Source organism: Argentina silus (assembly GCF_951799395.1).
Source record: "Argentina silus genome assembly, chromosome: 9".
Lineage (NCBI taxonomy): Eukaryota > Metazoa > Chordata > Actinopteri > Argentiniformes > Argentinidae > Argentina > Argentina silus.
In genome coordinates this window covers 8,033,251-8,052,539 of record NC_139663.1, presented here as the reverse complement: position 1 = coordinate 8,052,539, position 19,289 = coordinate 8,033,251, and the positions used below count along the sequence as shown (strand labels likewise).

Sequence of the window (19,289 nt, the reverse complement as noted above, 5' to 3'; positions counted from 1 at the left end):
CAAAACAGCTGTAACCTTATATATTTAATCTAATAATTCTAGATAAAAAAAAACACATGTTGTTTTCTCTGTACTTTAGAGTTTGTGCCTTGTGGTGTATTTTCTGGGTGAAAGTTATGTTTTCTTTTGTGTCTGGCAGGATCAGTAATGTCTGTTTCCATGAGTGACATCATGTGAAGATTCTTGGAAACTCCTTTTCAAGCGCTTATGTGTTTGTCATGGGAGGCAATAATAATAGAGGTCCTACTTACTCTCTTTGGTTATCCACACTGACACACATAAAAAATAAACGTATTCATATGGATTTTATACACAATGCATGTGTTTTTTATATTCATGAATTGATGATGCCTTTATGGGTGGCTGTTGATGTTTAGGTCTGCACAGCACGCGCACATTTGATGTATTTGAACAAACAGGCTTTGTTAGGGGGGAGGGACTTCCGTTCGCAACACAAAGTATCCCGGTCTGGAAATGAAACATGGAAGTGAAGAGTAGTCGATTTGTTTTTGATATCCAGTAAATTGCAAAAGCCTGTACAAGTCCCCTCCATTTTACTGACTAACTAACACGTAAGAGTTTGTTATCTATTCACAGATCATTGCTGATGAGCTAGCTTATTTTCTATGCGTCAGACAGTAGCTAGTACTCAATATTGCTACTAGCTAGCTAGTTGGCTAAGAGTCGTTTTAAGGCTAGCTAGCCTATCCTGCTCGATCATCATGCCCAAAGTAAAAGTCTATGTGCCAACCATGTATTTCTAGAAACATGTGGCTTTGCTTTACAAATGGGCTCCCTCGATGTCAAACATTATTTTATTGCTCAGTTTGTAGCTAGCCTTAATAGCTAGCTATGTGTTCCCATCTGATGTCAAGCCATTGCTCCCACACAGGTACACAATCTGACAGTGAGTGTACAGTAAGCTAGTTAATGATGAATCGTCCCAAGCCTACAACGATCAGGCGTCCCAGTGCTGCTAAAACCTCAGGTATGTAGCAGGCAAAGACACTATGAACCAGTTAATCTAAAGCATGCAGGAATATTTCAAGCATAAGGAAGTATTACAAATATTACAACTTCTTATAAATGTTGCCTTTTAGGTCACCCTCCTCCAGGAGATTTCATAGCACTGGGGTCAAAGAGTCAAGGTGGAGAGTCCAAGGCACCTGCTGTTCTCCTGAAGCCAGCATCCACAGGGTTGCCCACTGACCGTAAAAGAGAGACCTCCTCATCCCTGCCCCCCTCCTCTGGCCTCTCCAGCCTTACGAAACGGCCCAAGCTATCCTCTACTCCTCCTGTAAGTGCCCTGGGACGCCTGGCTGATGTGGCAGCAGTGGATAAGAGGGCAATATCGCCCTCAATTAAAGAGCCGTCAGTGGTGCCTATAGAAGGTAGGAGAAATATCAAAAACCTTCCAGAGGAATGTTTGAATTTGTGAAACACTGTTGATCTTGGTGATAGGTTATGTTTAACCTCATATGACTTGAATTCAGATCATAGTCCTGTGATGCTCTGGCTGTACTTGCTACTTACAAGTCGGTTCTCTTGTAGTCCCTCCTGCAGTGCTCCTGGATGAGATTGAGGCTGCAGAGGCTGAAGGAAATGATGATCGCATTGAGGGAGTGCTGTGTGGAGCTGTCAAACAGCTGAAGATGAACCGGGCCAAACCTGACATCACACTGTACCTTAGCCTCATGTTCCTGGCCAAAATTAAGCCCAATGTCTTTGCAACTGAAGGCATTATTGAGGTGAGAATTTGGTCCAATGTTTCACTATTAGTCCCATGTTATTCAATTGCATAAGAGGTTCATTCTCTTATGAGGTTGCTTTCTCTTTCTGTGAACAGGCTTTGTGCAGTCTTCTGCGCCGGGATGCATCTATCAACTTTAAAGCCAAGGGCAACAGCCTGGTGTCTGTGCTAACCTGCAACCTGCTGATGGCAGCCTATGAGGAGGATGAGAACTGGCCAGAAATCTTTGTCAAAGTAAGGATCCCTCATCATGCCTATTGGAATTGTTTTTGTTTTCTTTGTTGCATTGTTACTATACTATACTCATATTCTATCTAGAGGAACTCAATATCAAAAATCTGTTGTGCCTATTTTAGCTTGTTGTTGTTGTTGTTGGTCTTAGGTGTACATTGAGGACTCTTTGGGTGAGCGAATCTGGGTGGACAGTTCCCATTGTAAGAATTTTGTGGACAACATCCAGACCGCCTTCAGCACCAAGATGCCCCCAAAGAGTATGCTGCTGCAGGCTGACACTGGGCGCTCTGGTGGGGATCTCAGTGCAGGTACAGTTTCTAGGCATAGACCTGCTTATTCAGGGGGAAAACTACTGTCACAGGATTTGAGTGTTATGTGAGGGGTATTTTGACAAATAACTTTTTGGATTCCAGGGAGCAGCCCTCACCCCTCCACCCCAGACGAGGATGATAGTCAGACTGAGTTGCTGATTGCTGAGGAGAAACTTAGCCCTGAAGATGATGGCCAAGTTATGCCAAGGTACAATAAACAGTAGCGTCATGTTTATATCTAACCAGGAATTGGATTAGATGCATTGTAATGTATGCAGGAATATAATTAATTTATTCTTTTGTTGTAGGTACGAGGAGCTGGCTGAGAGTGTGGAGGACTATGTGCTTGATGTCCTGCGGGATCAGTTGAATCGCAGACAGCCCATGGACAACGTATCCCGTAACCTGCTGCGTCTGCTCACTGCCACCTGTGGCTACAAGGAGGTGCGGCTCATGGCAGTGCAGAGGCTGGAGATGTGGCTGCAGAACCCAAAGGTGAGAAGAGTAACATACACCTACCACTTTACTCTCATTAGTTAAGAATGAACATTTAAGTTGGAATACCCTGTTAGTGAGTCGTGATCATAAAGTTTGCATTAGAGCATCATCTACCAGTTTGGTATGTGTTTTACATCAAAATGTTGTTTTACACCTAAATCTGCTATGTTCAGTTTAAGTCTTACAGTGAACGAAATAACATGAAATGCTTTTGTCTCTGCAGCTGACCCGCCCAGCGCAGGACCTTCTCATGTCTCTCTGTATGAACTGCAACAGCCATGGAGCGGATGACATGGAGGTGGTCTCCAACCTTATCAAGATCCGCCTCAAACCCAAAGTCCTGCTCAATCACTACATGCTCTGTGTCAGGTCTGCTGCCTTTTCGTTATGTTGGTATTTGTGTTATTTATTCAAAAATAGACTCATTTTTTCATACAGCATCGTACACATAACCCACTAACTGTGCTTTCTTGCATTTGATTTCCAGGGAGCTTCTGAATGCACACAGAGACAATCTGGGCACTATGGTGAAGCTGGTGATCTTTAATGAGCTGTCTAATGCAAGGAATCCCAACAACATGCAAGTCCTTCACACAGTGCTGCAGCACAGCCCAGAGCAGGCTCCAAAGGTAGGGAGTATTTCATGCTGACTATTTCTAAATCATAGTGTGGTACATATTATGGAGTGTTATTTCAAAACAGCTTGTCTGACCTCACCTCGCTCCCCTCCTCTCTCTCTCTCCCCAGTTTCTGGCTATGGTGTTCCAGGACCTGCTGACCAATAAGGATGATTACCTGCGTGCTTCTCGAGCCTTGCTAAGAGAGATCATCAAACAGACCAAGCATGAGATCAACTTCCAGTCCTTCTGCCTGGGCCTGATGCAAGAGAGGAAGGAGGCCACCTATGTGGACATGGAGTTCAAAGTGAGCCCATACTCTTAAAACCTCTCATGATCCTATTTGAATCGCAATCCTACACCCTGAAACATCTCCTTAGTCACTTGAATACCCTATGGTCCCCTCAGTATCGAAGCTTATACTTTCTATCTATTCCACAGGAACGCTTTGTCATCCAGGTGACAGATCTGCTCACAGTCTCCATGATGCTGGGCATCACTGCTCAGGTCAAGGAAGCTGGCGTTGCGTGGGACAAAGGAGAAAAGAAGAGTAAGAACTTGCTAATTCAGTAATCAACCCCCAGTGTTTTACATGGATATATAATAGCCTTAAGTTTTTATTGAACATCCCTTTGGTTTGTTTCAGATCTCGAGGGTCTGCGGTCCTTTCAGAATAATATAGCTGCCATTCAGAGGGATGCTGTGTGGTGGCTCCACACGGTGGTTCCCTCTATCAGCAAAACACCTAACAAGGACTATATCCACTGGTATGTACACTACTATACTGGGGCATGTTCATGAAGCTCTGATCATTCAAAGCAGCTGAACAAGTTGCATGGGTTAATCACAGTTATGCATACTGTAGTTAGTGGGAATGTTCTTCTTCTCTCAATGTGGTGTACATACACTCCTGTTTCTTTTCCCCAGCCTTCACAAGGTGCTTTTCACAGAGCAGCCTGAGACCTACTACAAATGGGACAACTGGCCTCCTGAGAGTGACAGGAAGTGAGCGTTTCCACACATTCTAGAATAGATAATAAGTGTTTATGCCTGTGTTATACTGTCAGGTCTGTGTGTTCCCTGTTCTCTTAGCCAGTGTTATTAAGATATGGTTCTCTGTCAGTTTCTTCCTTCGACTGTGCTCTGAAGTTCCCCTGCTGGAGGACACATTGATGCGTATCCTGGTCATTGGACTGTCACGTGACCTGCCCCTGGGCCCGGCTGATGCCATGGAGCTGGCCGACCACCTGGTGAAGAGGGCAGCCGGGGTTCAGTCTGATGGTAAGCAGTGTTTCCACTATATTCCTTCAGGCGCTGATCCACGGCAAAAAAAATGTTATCATAACGCTCCTGCCAAAGCTCTTTTGCAACCAAATAACTTTCCTTTGAGAGTTCAAATCTAAATCGGTCGCACGGGTGTGAGCTGCAATTATGGTCACCGTTTATTCCCAACTCTCCTGCCACTGACAAAGTACTCAGCACTGCACCTGCCTCCTTCAGCTGACTCCACACTGCTGCTAACGACCATAGTACACAGAGCATCCTTCTTTTTTTTTTTGCTTGACCTCTGAAGTGCTCTGGGTATGTGATTGAGGCGTTGTACAAATAAAATGCATTATAACTATTATTCATTTAATATCGCTTTGAGAAGTCATCAGAACTGACCGTCTGTTTTACACATTTTTTCCTCTCCCCTACAACCCCCCACCCCACCACCACTGCTACAAAAAATCCTAGGGGAAACACTGGGTAAGGATATCAACTTGGACTTGGACTTCTTGATCATATTAACCTGAGAAGAGATTACATTAAGCTGACTCTCCTGTTTTATAGATATGGATGTGTTGAAAGTAGAGAGGATCCAACTCATTGATGCAGTATTGAACCTGTGTACATACCATCACCCAGAGAACATTCAACTACCTTCAGGGTATGTCCTTTTTTTCTGCTCCTCCTCTGTGTAACAAGGCTCTTACATTTCTGAGGAGTTGATATCTCAGTGCAAATAATTGATTTATCTTTTTATTATGTTGTTGAAGGTATTCAGCTCCGAACTTGGCAATATCCCTGCTGTATTGGAAGGCATGGCTTCTGCTACTTGTGGTGGCTGCATTCAACCCACAGAAGATAGGTATGAGTCTCAATTAGTTTTTGCTGCATATACTGTATTAAGCAATCAATCAAAGGTACTTGTTTTGGGTTTTTTTAAATATCAATAATTTGTTCTTATTTCCCTTCAGGCTTGGCTGCCTGGGATGGCTATCCTACTCTAAAAATGCTCATGGAAATGGTCATGACAAAGTAAGCCTGAATACATGAATACAAAAACATATACCCTTAAACCCAAACTATGAGTACATACCAAACAACTAACCTATGCTCTCTCTCTTTCCCTGCTTGATAGTAACTACTCCTATCCTCCTTGCACGGTTGCGGACGAGGAGACTAAGACAGAGATGATCAACCGGGAGCTGCAGGTCTCCCAGAGAGAAAAGCAGGAGATCCTGGCCTTCGAGAGCCACCTGGCGGCAGCCTCAACCAAGCAGACCATCACAGAGAGTAACAGCCTGCTGCTGTCCCAGCTCACCAGTCTGGACCCACAGTAAGAGTCCTGTTTGATAGCCTCTCATAACAGGCTTTTAATTAGTCATGTGATAGGAAGTGGGGACCTCATACTGTATGTGTGTCCCCCAGGGGCCCCCCTCGCAAACCTCCACCCCAGGTCCAGGAGCAGGTGAAGAGCCTGAATCAATCTCTGCGCCTAGGCCACCTGCTCTGCCGCAGCCGCAACCCCGATTTCCTGCTCGACATCATCCAGAGACAGGTTAATGCTTGGCGAATAGACCCTCTAACCACAAATTTTCCTAAGCAGGCACAGTAGACCTATGCTTTCTGGATGGACTCTACAACTGCATTCTCTATTTCCCCCCAGGCCTCTTCGCAGTCAATGCCCTGGCTGGCCGACCTGGTGCAGTCCAGTGAAGGGTCCTTGGATGTGCTGCCTGTGCAGTGCCTGTGTGAATTTCTGCTCCATGATGCTGCAGATGACACGTTGCCCATTGAGGATGAGGATGAAGGAGAGAGCAAAGAACAGAGAGCCAAGAAAAGACAAGTATGCTGCATTTTAGCTGCCATCATGTGTTTGCATGTTTTTGCGTAAGTGCCTTTTTGGCTCAAAATACACTATGAAATGAAGAGATTGTAATTATTGTGTCAAGCTTAATTATTTCAAAGTATGTCATCCAGACAAACCAATAAATGCAATTTTCCAGAGGCAACAAAAGCAAAGGCAGCTCCTTGGACGGCTACAGGATCTGCTGCTCGGTCCTAAAGCTGACGAGCAGACAACATGTGAGGTGTTGGACTACTTCCTACGTCGTCTCAGTTCCTCACAGGTGGCATCAAGAGTCCTGGCAATGAAGGTACAGCATGTGAGACAGCAGGCGTTGTATGAGTGAACCATAAAGAGTTGTTTATTAATGGTCTCTCTCTGTGTTTATCTTGTGTGAAGGGGCTGTCTCTGGTGCTGACTGAAGGGGGGCTGAAGGACGGAGAGGAGCGGGACCAGCCCATGGAGGAGGACTCCACAGACTCTGAGCTGTTGCCAGGGTACCAATGGCTCCTGCAGGACCTGCCCAAACTGCCCCTGTTCGACAGCGTCAGAGGCATGACGTCTACCTCTCTTCAGCAGGTCAGTGGGGATCTGGACAATTCACGTGATTTGGCCTTAATGTCAGGCCTTAGTGTCAGGTTTAAGTTTGTGAATGGAAGAGATGTGGTAAGAGCGTGTGTTGTTTCTCTGTTCCTCCCAAGGCCATTCACATGGAGACAGACCCACAGACCATCAGCGCCTATCTCATCTACCTATCCCAGCATGCCCCAGTGGAGGAGCAGTCGTCTCACAATGACCTGGCATTGGTAACCGTGACTCTTTTCATCTGCAGCGATATTACCGTCTCCTTCTGTATAGTTTACATGTGTCGCCTCCATAGAGACATGCTGAGATGTTTTGGATTCTCTCTGGATCCTGTAGGATGTGGCCAGGCTGATTGTAGAGCGCTCCACCATCATGAACAGCCTGTTCTCCAAGCACTCCTGCAGGCCCGAGTCAGACGCTGTGCTCTCCGCCCTCATCACCATCTTCTCCACCTACATCAGGAGGATGAGGAAGACCAAGGAGGGAGAGGACCTCTACAGCTGGGTGAGGAGGACTGACTGATTTTTCGTAGCGGTCAATTCTGGAAAAAAAATGGTTTTGTTCCACTAGTGGTTCTCATTGTGATGTCAAATTAAGTAATTACTTCAAACATGCATTACTCTGATCTTTATATTGATTATTCAGTCAGAATCTCAGGACCAGGTGTTTCTGCGTTGGATCACAGGGGAAACTGCCACCATGCACATTCTGGTGGTCCACGCCATGGTCATTCTGCTGACACTGGGGCCACCAAAAGGTATGGGCATCTGAATATGTGTGTTGTTAACATGACCTACTCAGTATCTGCATGTTACAGTAGTACACTGGATGTATCTTGTGTATCTGTCCTCAGGGGAGAGTGACTTCTACAACCTCCTGGACATCTGGTTCCCCGACAAGAAGCCCCTCCCCACCGCTTTCCTGGTTGACACCTCCGAGGAGGCCCTTCTGTTGCCTGATTGGTTAAAGCTGAGGATGATCCGATCAGAGGTCGCACGATTGGTGGACGCAGCGCTGCAAGACCTGGAACCGCAGCAGCTGTTGCTGTTTGTCCAGTCTTTTGGCATCCCAGTGTCCAGCATGAGTAAACTACTGCAGTACCTGGACGGGGCAGTGTCACATGACCCACAGGCTCTGGAGCAGAACATCATGGACAAGAGTAAGAGCCTGGCATAAACAGCCCTTCACTATCTCCGTTCCACATCAATAATGTTATCAATATCTAGTGTCTTAGTTTGTCTCAGTTGGTATTATGTGCTAATCGGATTCTCTTGGCTGTGTCTCTGTTTTGCAACAGACTACATGGCCCATCTGGTTGAGGTGCAACACGAGCGAGGGGCCACCGGGGGGCACACTTTCCACACGATGCTCAGCTCCTCTCTCCCTCCTCGTAGAGGTCAGTGTTTTAATTCTCCATGATTAGATATGGATGTGCCATTTAGGTTATCAGATGTCTCACTGTGGCATATTCACTTCGTTCTAACATATTTAGAGCTCATTCATTAAACTGTATTGATATTTCTTGGGTACCTGTTTACTCGTGACTGCATTTGCCCAAACAGACAGTTCTGAGGGGAATAGGGCCAAAGTTACAGTGGAAAACCCTCATGGCTCTGTGAAGATGAGAGGAGCCAATCAGATCCCAGTGATTGGGCCTGATGATGATCTCACTGGCATGCTACTTCAGGTACGAGCGTCTGTCACATGAAAACCTGTCTGAAGTAAATACGGATGTTTATTGAGCCAAGAATTCTCTCAGTTGTTTCCCATGCCTTTGTAGTTTGTTTAGATAAAACAAGATCAAGGCATTTTTTGATTTGGCCAATGACATGATTGAAGGAGCTGTTTATGATGAGTTTTTTTATTTGGGCTGTCTCTCCACAGATGTTCCCACTGAAAGTTGACCCCCGCTGGCACGGCCCCCCTCCCCGACTGCTCTCCCTGGGGCTGCAACAAGCCCTGGCTCAGGAGCTGGTCCGCCACACACAGCAGGGCGGGGTGGCACTGCGTCTCCTGCAGGCCCTGGCTACCCTACTCAGCTCTACCCATGCTGGGGCTCTGGTCATGGCCATGCACCGCAGCCATGCGCTTTCCTGCCCACTGCTGCGCCAGCTGCACCTCTACCAGGTATGGCATGCTGTCAGTCTAAATGTCGACACATTCTACAACACATGAAGCAAGGTACGAGTGGATTGGACAGCCATTTCTCATGTCTCATTGTTTCTCTGTTTCTGTCTCTCTCTCTCTCTCTCTCTCTCTCTCTAACTCTCTTCCTCTCAAACTCCCACTATCTCTCTCTTTTACTCCCTCTCCTACTCTGCCCTGATCTCTCTGCCTCTCAGCGGCTGGCATCTCAGGACGTGGCCTTCTCCTCGCTCTTCTTCAAGTCCATCGTGGAGATGCTGACCTGGCTGGAGAACCCAGCTGTGGAGGCAGGGCCACTGCAGACCCTGCTCAAGACCTTCGCTGGACAGTACCCTCACAAGCATCGGCTCAGTGATGGTGGGTGCCCCGCATCTTCTCCTAGTCACGCTTATTGAAGTGATCCACTGGATCTCACCTTGAGCTGTGTGATAATTGAGTGTACCTTTCCTATACAGTCCGTACAGGATTCCTCCACCTTGCTGAGGCCCTGGCTTATCGACGGGACTCTGAGGTGGCAGTGAGAGCCATCATAGCCACGCTGAAAGCAGGGGAGAGGTGTAATGCAGAGGCTGAACTCATCAGCAAAGGTATTGTTGTTTCACTTTCTTTAGTTTCGACTGAAATGTAAACATTCAACACTCTTAGAGGACGAAAACATGAGCAGGCTGTTGTTGACTCTTTGGATGTGGTAACTATTGTTGCGCAACTTCTCCAGATCTGTTTGTGTCTTTGCCGCCTCCGAGTCTCTGTTTTTTTTTTTCTATTGGTTTCTATGATGACTTTAGAAGTCTTCCTTGAAACCAAACCAAACCACCTCTAGAGGGGGTGTGCTGCTATGAGCTTGTTTATGTCCAATATTTTCTCATGTTGCCATCAGGCCCAGATGAAAGACGTTTCAATGTTTCAACTGGTTGCGGCTAAGCTGGCGACCTAGGTTACACAAGAATGCAATAATGGTGGTACATATTTCTGGCGTGTGGGATTGGCTTGGTCCCATGATACTTTTTTTTTCTTTTTTCTTTTGAGTCACAAGATGTTTCTAAGCCCAGTATGTCAAGGGTGGTTTGTTTTGGAATACTTATATTGGAAATATTTCACAGTAGCTTCAGAAATAAAACCTCTACCAGCACACATGTTGGATAGAGGAATGAAGAGGCGTTGTTTGTTTTGACAGTGTTGCAGGGGCTAGTGGAGGTCAAGTCCCCTTACTTGGAGGAACTGCTGTCCCTGCTGATGACTGTTGGCACACAGGCTGCGACTGGGACCACAGCAGGCCCTGTTGCAATGGTGATATCTCTGCTTCTTCATGAGACTGAGGAGCAAGCTGTGAAAAAGGAGGTGGATTCCAATAAGTGAGCATATCAATTCTGTTTTAACTCATGTCATATAAAAAACATGTTTGTTTTTTTACAGACTCCAATGACTACATGATTACTGTAGCATTCACCCCCTGTGGTTTGTCTATGGTTTTCTGTATTACGTGGGATTAGAAATTGTTCTGTATGCTCCATTTTATCTGGACTGTGTAGATTTAGTCAGCAGAGATTCGATAGGTGTTCCACTCCATGTTCCCATCCTTGAATTGTCGATCCCTTTTAGCAGTTCTGAGGTGACAAAGACTGGGTCGAGCTCAGGGTTGCTGGTTGATTGGCTGGAACTTCTTGACCCTGAGGTTACATCAGTGTGTCCAGACCTTCAGCAGAAGCTACTCTTTGCTCTCAACAAGGTAATCTCAGCAGAGTACATGATGAAGATGTGCATAGCTCACTAATATATCTAATTAAATCATAGGTATTTGTGTTTGTTTGCTCGTGTTTTTTTCTTTGTCTTACTGTTATGCATTTCAGCACCTTGCCTTATTGGGGTTTTCATTTCAGGGCAGAGGAACTCCCTCCTACAGGCCTTACCTATTGGCATTGCTTACACATCAGTCCAACTGGATCACTCTTCACCAGTGCATCAGTGCTATTCTCAGCAAGCACAAAGACAAGAGGTTAGTCGCTACATCTAACACAGTAATACTGAGTGTTCCTCAGGTAGTGTTCCCTAAGTTATGAAACGGTCTTGTTATTGTTTGTAATTGTGTGTGTGCTGTTCCTCAGACTGGACCCCTCCTCTGCTCTAGACTTCCTGTGGGCCTGTAGTCACATCCCTCGTATCTGGCAGGGCCGTGACCAGAAGACTCCACAGGTATGACCGTAGACCACTCTGCTCTCTATGGCTTCAAGGCGCTACATTGAGTACATGTGCCCATTCTACTTTTTTTTTTTTTCTAGTTCTAAAGTTTTACTGTTTGGTCATTAATGCATTTTCTGTACAACTCAGTGAGGTGAGGCGCTACCTTAAATTTAGTTACTTAAATTAGATCTAATTTGGCATCAAGTAACACAACACAGACCATCTACTCCCCACCCATGACTGCTGGATGCTGCGCATCACCCTGACTGTTAACCCCCCCCCCCCCCCCCCCCGGTCTCTTCAGAAGCGGACAGAGAAGTTTGTTCTGTGGCTGAACCCGGAGGAACTCATCAGTCTGGTGGACCTGATCCTGTCTGAGTCAGAGCTCAGTAGCCGCGACTCCCCTCTGGGCAAGAGCACCCTGGACCAGGCCTCCTGCTCCCTCATCCAGTCACGACTGCCCCTGCTCCACTCCTGCTGTCACGGAGACCTGGAGAATGTGAAGAAAGTCTCAGAGTACCTCATCAACTGCACCAAGAAATGGGGAGACAGGTATGGATGTTGGGCGGGCTCTAAAACTGACATGCTTAGCCATGATTGATCTCCGGTAATTTGATAATGGTGAAGGGTGGTCTGTCATAATGTCATCTACTCCTAGACAGACACCTTTCTGTGTCGTCCGCCCCCTCTCTCTCTCTCTCTCTCTCTCTCTCTCTATCTATCTATCTATCTCCCTCTCTCTCTCTCTCTTTCAATACACCATCCGCTCCCTCAGCAACAGCAGACAAACACAATTAACATATTTTTGACCCATAAGGTTCACCAAAGTGTCCACTGCCCACAGGTCGTTGAGTTAGACACATTTCTTTGCTCTTTCTAATGAGTCCAAGTATTGAATTTGGATCTTTAGCCTCTCAAAACGTACTGATAAACTTTGGGCATATTACTTGATTTCCCCTCACAGAACAGATGAAATTTACAGACTGAATGTTCTCTGTCAGCCACAATGTTGTGGACCAGGGAAAACTCGATAATTAGGTCTATTGGTGTGAAATTAAAACTAGCAGAAGTCGTCTGTGTTGTGATCTCTTTAAAAGCTCAGTGTATTATAATGAAGCCAAGAGGATTAGGGCTGCAGCTCTACACTTGCCTGTGTTGTAAATTCCTGCTCAGACTTAGCTGTCAGAGATCAGGGTGCAACTCTTTGTGGAGGCAAGACCTCCTTTCATGAATATGTCTGTGGTTATTAAACCACTTTAATGAGGAAACTTTGGCCAAGGTCAAGCAAAATTAGCTTCCGCATTACAATATTTTAAGTACAGCTAAGCTGTCGTGTAAAATTGTTGCGAATGAAAAAACAGTTTGTTTAAACCGTCTTACAAAGCAGACTGTTTGGCCTTCTGTAGGATAAACATTTGCCTGTGCTAGGCATTCTCCTCACAACCTCCTCTTTTAAGCTCACTACTAGATAAGCTGGTGTTTACTCCAATTAGACAATTGTTGAAAAGACAGAGTGGAGTATGACTCTCGGTCAAGGTTGTTCCTGCCTACGAGAAATATACCCAGTGATGATGATGATGATGATACAAACCGTTTGATTTGGAGACGTACAACAGTTATGATCCAACTGACTAGGCTGATAATAAGAGCATAAGAGGATTCTGGTAGGAGGTTTCTGTGTAGTCACTAACTTTCTGCTGTTTATAAACCATCGTCTGATGTGAAGTCTTGGTTGTGTCTCCAGTGTGATGAGTAAGAGATGTCAGAACCTCCTGCTCCAGATCTACCTCCACTTCCCTGAGGTCATCCAACATGTGACGTTACCTGAGGCCACACTGAGCAGCGAGGGGGCCGCCGACGGCAGCACCTGCAAGGTAACCTTCAGCAGGCTCCACTGGCTTTAGTTCTGCAACACATGTGCCTCAGAGTAATGTACTAAGCTCAAGCTTCATACAGTAGAATTGATCTATCTGGTATCTGTTATTCTTGGTTCTCAGCTCGACGTCCTGGTCCATCGTCTGGTCTCATTACTGGCCGATACAGCAGACACTAAATCAGCTGAGGACCGTATGTCAGATGCCAACCTTGCTTGTAGGAAGCTTGCAGTGTCCCACCCTGTCCTCCTACTCAGGTGAACTTTGTATACATTACAAACTAAGTTTTGGAAAGATGCATGAACCTGTCAGAGCAGTTTGCTTTGCTTTGTTCTATGTTCTAGTCTCATCTGGCTGTGGTGGGGGTTGCTGGGAGATGTTAAAATATAGAGAGCAGATTCAGAATGTGGCCTTCCTTTCCAGACACCTGCCCATGATCGCAGCGTTGCTACACGGACGCATCCACCTCAACTTCCAGGACTTCAGACAGCAGTTCCACATGACCTTCTTCATGAACGTGCTGGCCATTCTGGAGCTGCTGCAGCCACTGGTGTTTCACAGTGACCACCAGAGGGCGCTGCAGGAGTGCCTTTATTCCTTCATGAAGATTTTGCAGGTTGGGGAGTTCACGTCATCAATTTATAGGATTTTGGCAGGGTTTTTTTTTCGCCTGAATGTTTTTTCAGTCTCGCTTTGTGATATGTCACAGCTGTAAAAATTACCAATTACTTGCAACTGTCCAAGTATTTCTTGTTGTATATCATGATTAGAGCTAATATGTGTGCTATTTCAGAACAGTGTCTTCACAAGGCTAGATTATTTGTGCATAGAAAGAAGCATGTTGCATGTTTTTTGCAGAACTTCCGGAGAGTTCGCATGACCTTGGCCTTCATCAATAAGTTTGTGCAGTTCATTCAGAAGTACATTACCCATGATGCAGCTGCAGCAATTCCTTACCTACAGAAGCACTCTGATATCCTGCAGTAAGTTATTTACATATAGATATTTTGGTGTTCAACCTAATTTAATCAAGATGTTATTTTATATAGTTTCATTGTGGAAATGTTTAACAGACATTTTTGAAAATATTTAATTGTATTTATTTAAAAGCATCTTATATAGTCCTTTAATGTGATTGACTGACTTTATTTTACTCAATTATTGTTTACCTATCATGTATGTACTGTAACCATTGCTAATTGTTGCTTAGCTTCTAGCATCATGAGTTTTCTTCTGTTGAGCATTTCTCTGTTTCCCCCACTAGGTGTCTCTCCTCAGAGAACCCAGAACTCTTACAGCTCAAGTCCCTGCTGGCTGGGCTCACTCTCCCTGTGAGGGCTTCGTCCTTTGAGAGCACTGCTGAGGACAGAGATGGTAGGCCAAGCGCATGTACAGTACCCGCTCGCAAAACATTTCACCATTAATGAAAACACTATAAGAGATCCAGAAAATGTCTTATGTTTATCTTTACACTAAGGCCTCTTTGTGTTTTAGATAGAAATCTACGTTTAACGAGGAAGTTTACCCATAATTCAGAAATTCTCAAGTGATTCCATACATTGAAACTAATTCAGTGGAGTTTGCTCAACATACCGCTCTCTCCCTGTAACTCTCGACATACAGCCCTCGGAATTTCTGCATTCAGTAAACTGCCCTTTTAATGTAAAGTGTGGCTTGCTTCTGCTAAGTTATATTAAAGGTTGTAATGTGACATGTCTCTGTTTTTCCTCCAATCAGATGACTCCTCCGCAGGTTCCCTGCCCCTGGTCAGTATATCAGCGTCCGTTCCACTGACTGCAGCTGATATGACTAAGTACCTGAAGAAGATCTCCAGAGGAGAGGCAATTGAAGGTAACAAAGATATACTCAGTCAAACGCATTACTTCAGGGATTTTGCAGACCTTTTCCAACACTGGGTGTACCCACTGTGTAATTCAGATGTGCTGGAGGTTCTGACCGAGGTGGATGAGAAGTCTAAGAGGAGTCCAGAAGTTATCCAGTACTTCACTGTAAGTTCACCTCTTGAGAAAGACTTTTATGATAAACAAATGAAACAAGCTCCAACACAATATGTTGTTACACTGCTACCTGTAGATAAAACATGTTTTCTTGCTCTCAGAATGACCTCCAGAGGCTAATGAGTTCGTCTGAGGAGTTGTGTCGTAACATGGCCTTCAGCCTGGCCCTGCGCTGCATCCAGAACAACCCCTGGTAGGTCCTGACTGCTGAAACCTATGAGAGACACTTCTCTGGTCAGAAATCAGTTCACTGATGTGTCGTCTACAGAGAACACGTGTCTGCACATTTACTGCAGTAGGAAGGTGTTGGCTTGTGTTGTCGTTCATGTAAAGTTGTCATAAATCAGAGATTGTGTCTGTGTGCTATAGTAAAACATGTCTCTTCTCTGTGATGCAGCATGGCATCGGACTTCCTACCCACCTTCATGTACTGTATGGGCAGTGGAAACTTTGATGTGGTTCAGACAGCTCTGAGGAACCTTCCAGAATACATACTGCTCTGTCAAGGTGGGTCTCACATCATTCTCTCAACGCTTCTTAGTCTCTGTATATTTGTCCTATTACGTCTTAAGACATGCTTAAGACAACCCCTTTTTTTTCTTTTTTTCTTTTTTTTAAGGAATAGTGGTCAAAGCAAAGTTGCTAATGTTTTTTGTGTGTTTTATTGTGCTTTTTCTCCAGAGCATGCAGACATCTTACTCCATAAGGCTTTCTTGGTAGGGATCTATGGACAGATTGACACCAGTTCTATGATCTCTGAATCCATGAAGGTTCTGCACATGGAAGCAACAACGTGAAAACCCAGAAGTGCAGCGTCTTCTTTTCAGTGGAGGAAGTGTCATTCCGTTTTTGTATTATAGAATTAGACTCATGTCATACTTGACTGCCCTGTGCTGTATACCTATTCGTTTTGTAGTTTTATCAGGATGTAAAGATAGTTCACAAGTGATGCTTGGATTCTAAGATGGAAATGTATGTGATGAAAAAATGTCACTTATGCTTCATGTTCTGCAATGACGGTACTTTCCCGTTATTTTTCAAAATAATGATTACTAACAACCACTGTAATGTTATTTGAATAAAAAAAAAAACATTTTAAAATTATTGTATGTTGTTGCTCATGTTATAGAAATAATATCATATTGTGAGCATATTTTTTGCTGTGTTTAATCCCAAAGAGTTACTGCTGTTGCCAATTAGCTTGTACTATGATAATGTTGCATGTTTAAAATTTGAAGTCAGCTACCAGTTGAAATTGTGTGGCATAATCTTTGAAATTTCATCAGAGCTAATTATTGGCTTGCACATCAATGTGTCACCACCTCAAATGAGAGGAATGGAGGAACGGTTAATAGAACAAGGCCTGGTGCCCTCTCAATTCATTCCAGTCATTCTTGACTCCTGATAAATCTGGAAATGGCTGTCATAGGTATGTTCTTTTCACTGGGGTGTAGAAGACAAATTAAAGGCATGCAGTGAATGCTGTGATGGAAACCAATTTGCCATGAAAGTGTGAGTTGTTTTGCCCAGTGCCCCTGACTTCATATGAAAACATCATGATGGAGTCAAAGGGGTAGGAAAAACAACATGCAGGCATGCAGGTAACCCAGATAAGTGTCCTCACCCTTTAATGGAAAATTAACCAAGGCAGTAATTGTTCACAATCACACAGACCAAAGCGCCCTTTGAAGGCTGCATGTGGGCAGGCTGTTTTGGGCAGCACTGAAATTGACTTTGCTGGTGTTGTGTTACATGAGGGGACATGGAGAGGAAGCTGGTGTATAGTGAAGGGAGAATCTTATGTGTATGTGAGACATGCCCACACTAGTGGGTCAGGGGAAGCTGTCATCCATCGGGACTGACAGCCACTCAACATGCTGCTCCCATAGGGCTGATGAAAGCAGACTCCCTCAATGAGGTCCACACATACCCAGTGATCTGCGCCCCCTTCTCCTTTTAAGATGTCAGAACTGATTTGAGGCTAGGGGTGGAAACTTCTGAGAACCTCAGACTAACTCTGTTATTATTCTGGTTTTCTTTGTCATAAATAAGAACAAAACCATTGATATACATCATATGAATACAAAAAGCAAAAAATCTCTTATTTATTTATTTTCTATACTGAAAAACACACCTAAATGTAGCCTATTATTGTGTCTCAATTGAACTTTACTTTACTTTACTCAGTTTAAAGATATTTAGCTTTTTGTAATTTCTGGTGAGAAACTTCAAATATGCTTGTCTTAGTTATACTTGTCTGTGCTGTCCTTCCTCTGCTTGTTGTTGGATGATGTGTTAATTGCACCTGTAAGGTGTCATATAACGCACTGCAACTAGAGTTGAACGTTCTGTTTGTGGTTATTCATCAGCTTGCAACAGATGCCTGTCTGAGCTGCCTGGGCTCTTGGTGAGGCGCCAGCATCCCATTGGCTGTATGGCAGTGAGGCGGAACAGAGATGAGTGACAGCAAGCGGGGAGGACGTGACAGAAGGGGGGTTGTCATTGAGTAGCCTGATAGGCCACTGACATGCTAACAACCTCTAGCTTTACTCATCACACCAGCGTTTGATGCCCTCAAAAGCAGGTGCTGTGGGCTGCTCTAAAACCATGTCTCAGTGTGCCATGGTGGGAGTTAACTCCCTTATATTACTCTTTACAGCCTCACTTAACTTTGTTACAGTCACATCATGGGTTCATGAAATCCCTGGGGAAAAGTTGTTATTCCTTTTCCTAAAACCATTGCTTAATATCCTGATGTGCTTGTTCATGTGGAAGTGGACAGTGCAAAGGGTGAGGAAGGGGTGTGGGGGGGTGATTGTGCTGGGGGTGGGGGGGGTGACTCCTTGTTTCTCACTCATCCCTGGGAGGGGCCCTGATGTGCTGCTACCTGCCCATGCACACCTGTCTGCTTTGCGTCTTCCTCTCAATGGCACTCACTCCTTAGATCATCTCCTCTTCCTCCACGCATGAGTTGCACTTGGCTGGCATGGAAAAAATGTGGACTGGCTCTCGCCTCTCTTTTCCCTGGCACTTTGAAGTCTAAAGTGTGATTGCTCTTGGATCGTAGCCGCTTTCCCTTGAAGGTTTTGACATGAAAAGCAGGCTGGGCTCTCAGGTTTATCCCATGGCCAGTGATCCAGGACTAAACCAATCAGCCTGCTCACTGTGGGATACAATTACCAGAGAGAGTGAGGCACCAAGCATAGGGGCTTCCTCAGCCGTGAAACACACGTCCCTTTGTCTTCTCCCTGCCACAAACACATACAGCATGATTGAATTATGTTAGTTTGGATCACTAGAAATGGATTTAAAAGAAGAGTTGGTCAACGAAAGTAAGGACGACTGCAACTACGAGCAAGGAATGATCAGACATTCTTGCCGTGATTGAATAGAAAGATATTAGGGTAGTAATTGCAGTTCAGACTGACCCCATCTGATAACAATGATAATTGTACATGTCATTTACAGCAGAGGCACTAGTGACAATCCTTAAGCTTCACTTATGCTCTCATTAAATATTGATCTTATCAGCACTCATTGCTATTCCAGACTGCAAATCATACCAGCTAGATTTACTTTCCCATGACACCGTAACTAATGATTATCATCCATCTTCACACGACATCTGGCAGAACTTTTGTTTTATGTGCAAAAGTGTCACTCTAATGGATGGGTATTAATGATATTGTGCATTGTTCACAATCTCTGTCATCTTAAGTCTTGCTCTAACACATCCAAAATATAATCTGATAGTTGAGCCAGTTTCAAAGGTCCTTTAAGAAAAAAAGAAAACCTTGAGACTCACTAAATGTACTACACTAAATGTACTACAGGCCAGAATTGTACAAATACACAGTTTTTGGTCCTATCACATAATGTGAATCACCAGTTTGTCTTATCTCATATATCATGCTGTAGAACATTGATTGACAATCATTCAGACATCACCTGCACTGGTTATCTTGTC

At 44.7% G+C, this 19,289-nt stretch overlaps 1 protein-coding gene across 1 annotated transcript; it reads left to right on the top strand.

Moving 5' to 3' along the window:
* The first annotated feature begins 474 nt into the window (after window positions 1-474).
* ints1 (integrator complex subunit 1) lies at window positions 475-16,693 on the top strand. The gene is made up of 47 exons (XM_083677740.1): window positions 475-572; window positions 893-988; window positions 1,101-1,391; window positions 1,552-1,748; window positions 1,847-1,984; window positions 2,133-2,292; window positions 2,398-2,503; window positions 2,604-2,790; window positions 3,017-3,162; window positions 3,281-3,422; window positions 3,541-3,717; window positions 3,852-3,960; window positions 4,057-4,177; window positions 4,338-4,415; window positions 4,534-4,691; window positions 5,244-5,340; window positions 5,450-5,541; window positions 5,651-5,711; window positions 5,815-6,012; window positions 6,105-6,234; window positions 6,343-6,522; window positions 6,683-6,832; window positions 6,922-7,101; window positions 7,224-7,328; window positions 7,444-7,611; window positions 7,753-7,864; window positions 7,961-8,266; window positions 8,405-8,503; window positions 8,670-8,794; window positions 8,992-9,234; window positions 9,450-9,609; window positions 9,708-9,839; window positions 10,427-10,604; window positions 10,852-10,978; window positions 11,130-11,245; window positions 11,355-11,442; window positions 11,735-11,982; window positions 13,175-13,304; window positions 13,428-13,561; window positions 13,728-13,920; window positions 14,163-14,287; window positions 14,569-14,678; window positions 15,042-15,155; window positions 15,243-15,313; window positions 15,424-15,515; window positions 15,720-15,829; window positions 16,004-16,693. The coding sequence occupies exons 2-47, from the start codon at window positions 931-933 to the stop codon at window positions 16,117-16,119; spliced, it is 6,558 nt and encodes a 2,185-aa protein (XP_083533866.1). The 5' UTR covers window positions 475-572; window positions 893-930; the 3' UTR covers window positions 16,120-16,693.
* The last annotated feature ends 2,596 nt before the right edge of the window (window positions 16,694-19,289 follow it).

Bases quoted from the DNA above. Each gene is read 5' to 3' on its own strand.
- ints1 (XM_083677740.1), top strand. From the start codon at position 931: ATGATGAATCGTCCCAAGCCTACAACGATCAGGCGTCCCAGTGCTGCT. The intron at 5,542-5,650 runs GTATGAGTCTCA...ATTTCCCTTCAG, and splicing joins ATTCAACCCACAGAAGATAG to GCTTGGCTGCCTGGGATGGC. The intron at 15,156-15,242 runs GTAACAAAGATA...TGTGTAATTCAG, and splicing joins CAGAGGAGAGGCAATTGAAG to ATGTGCTGGAGGTTCTGACC.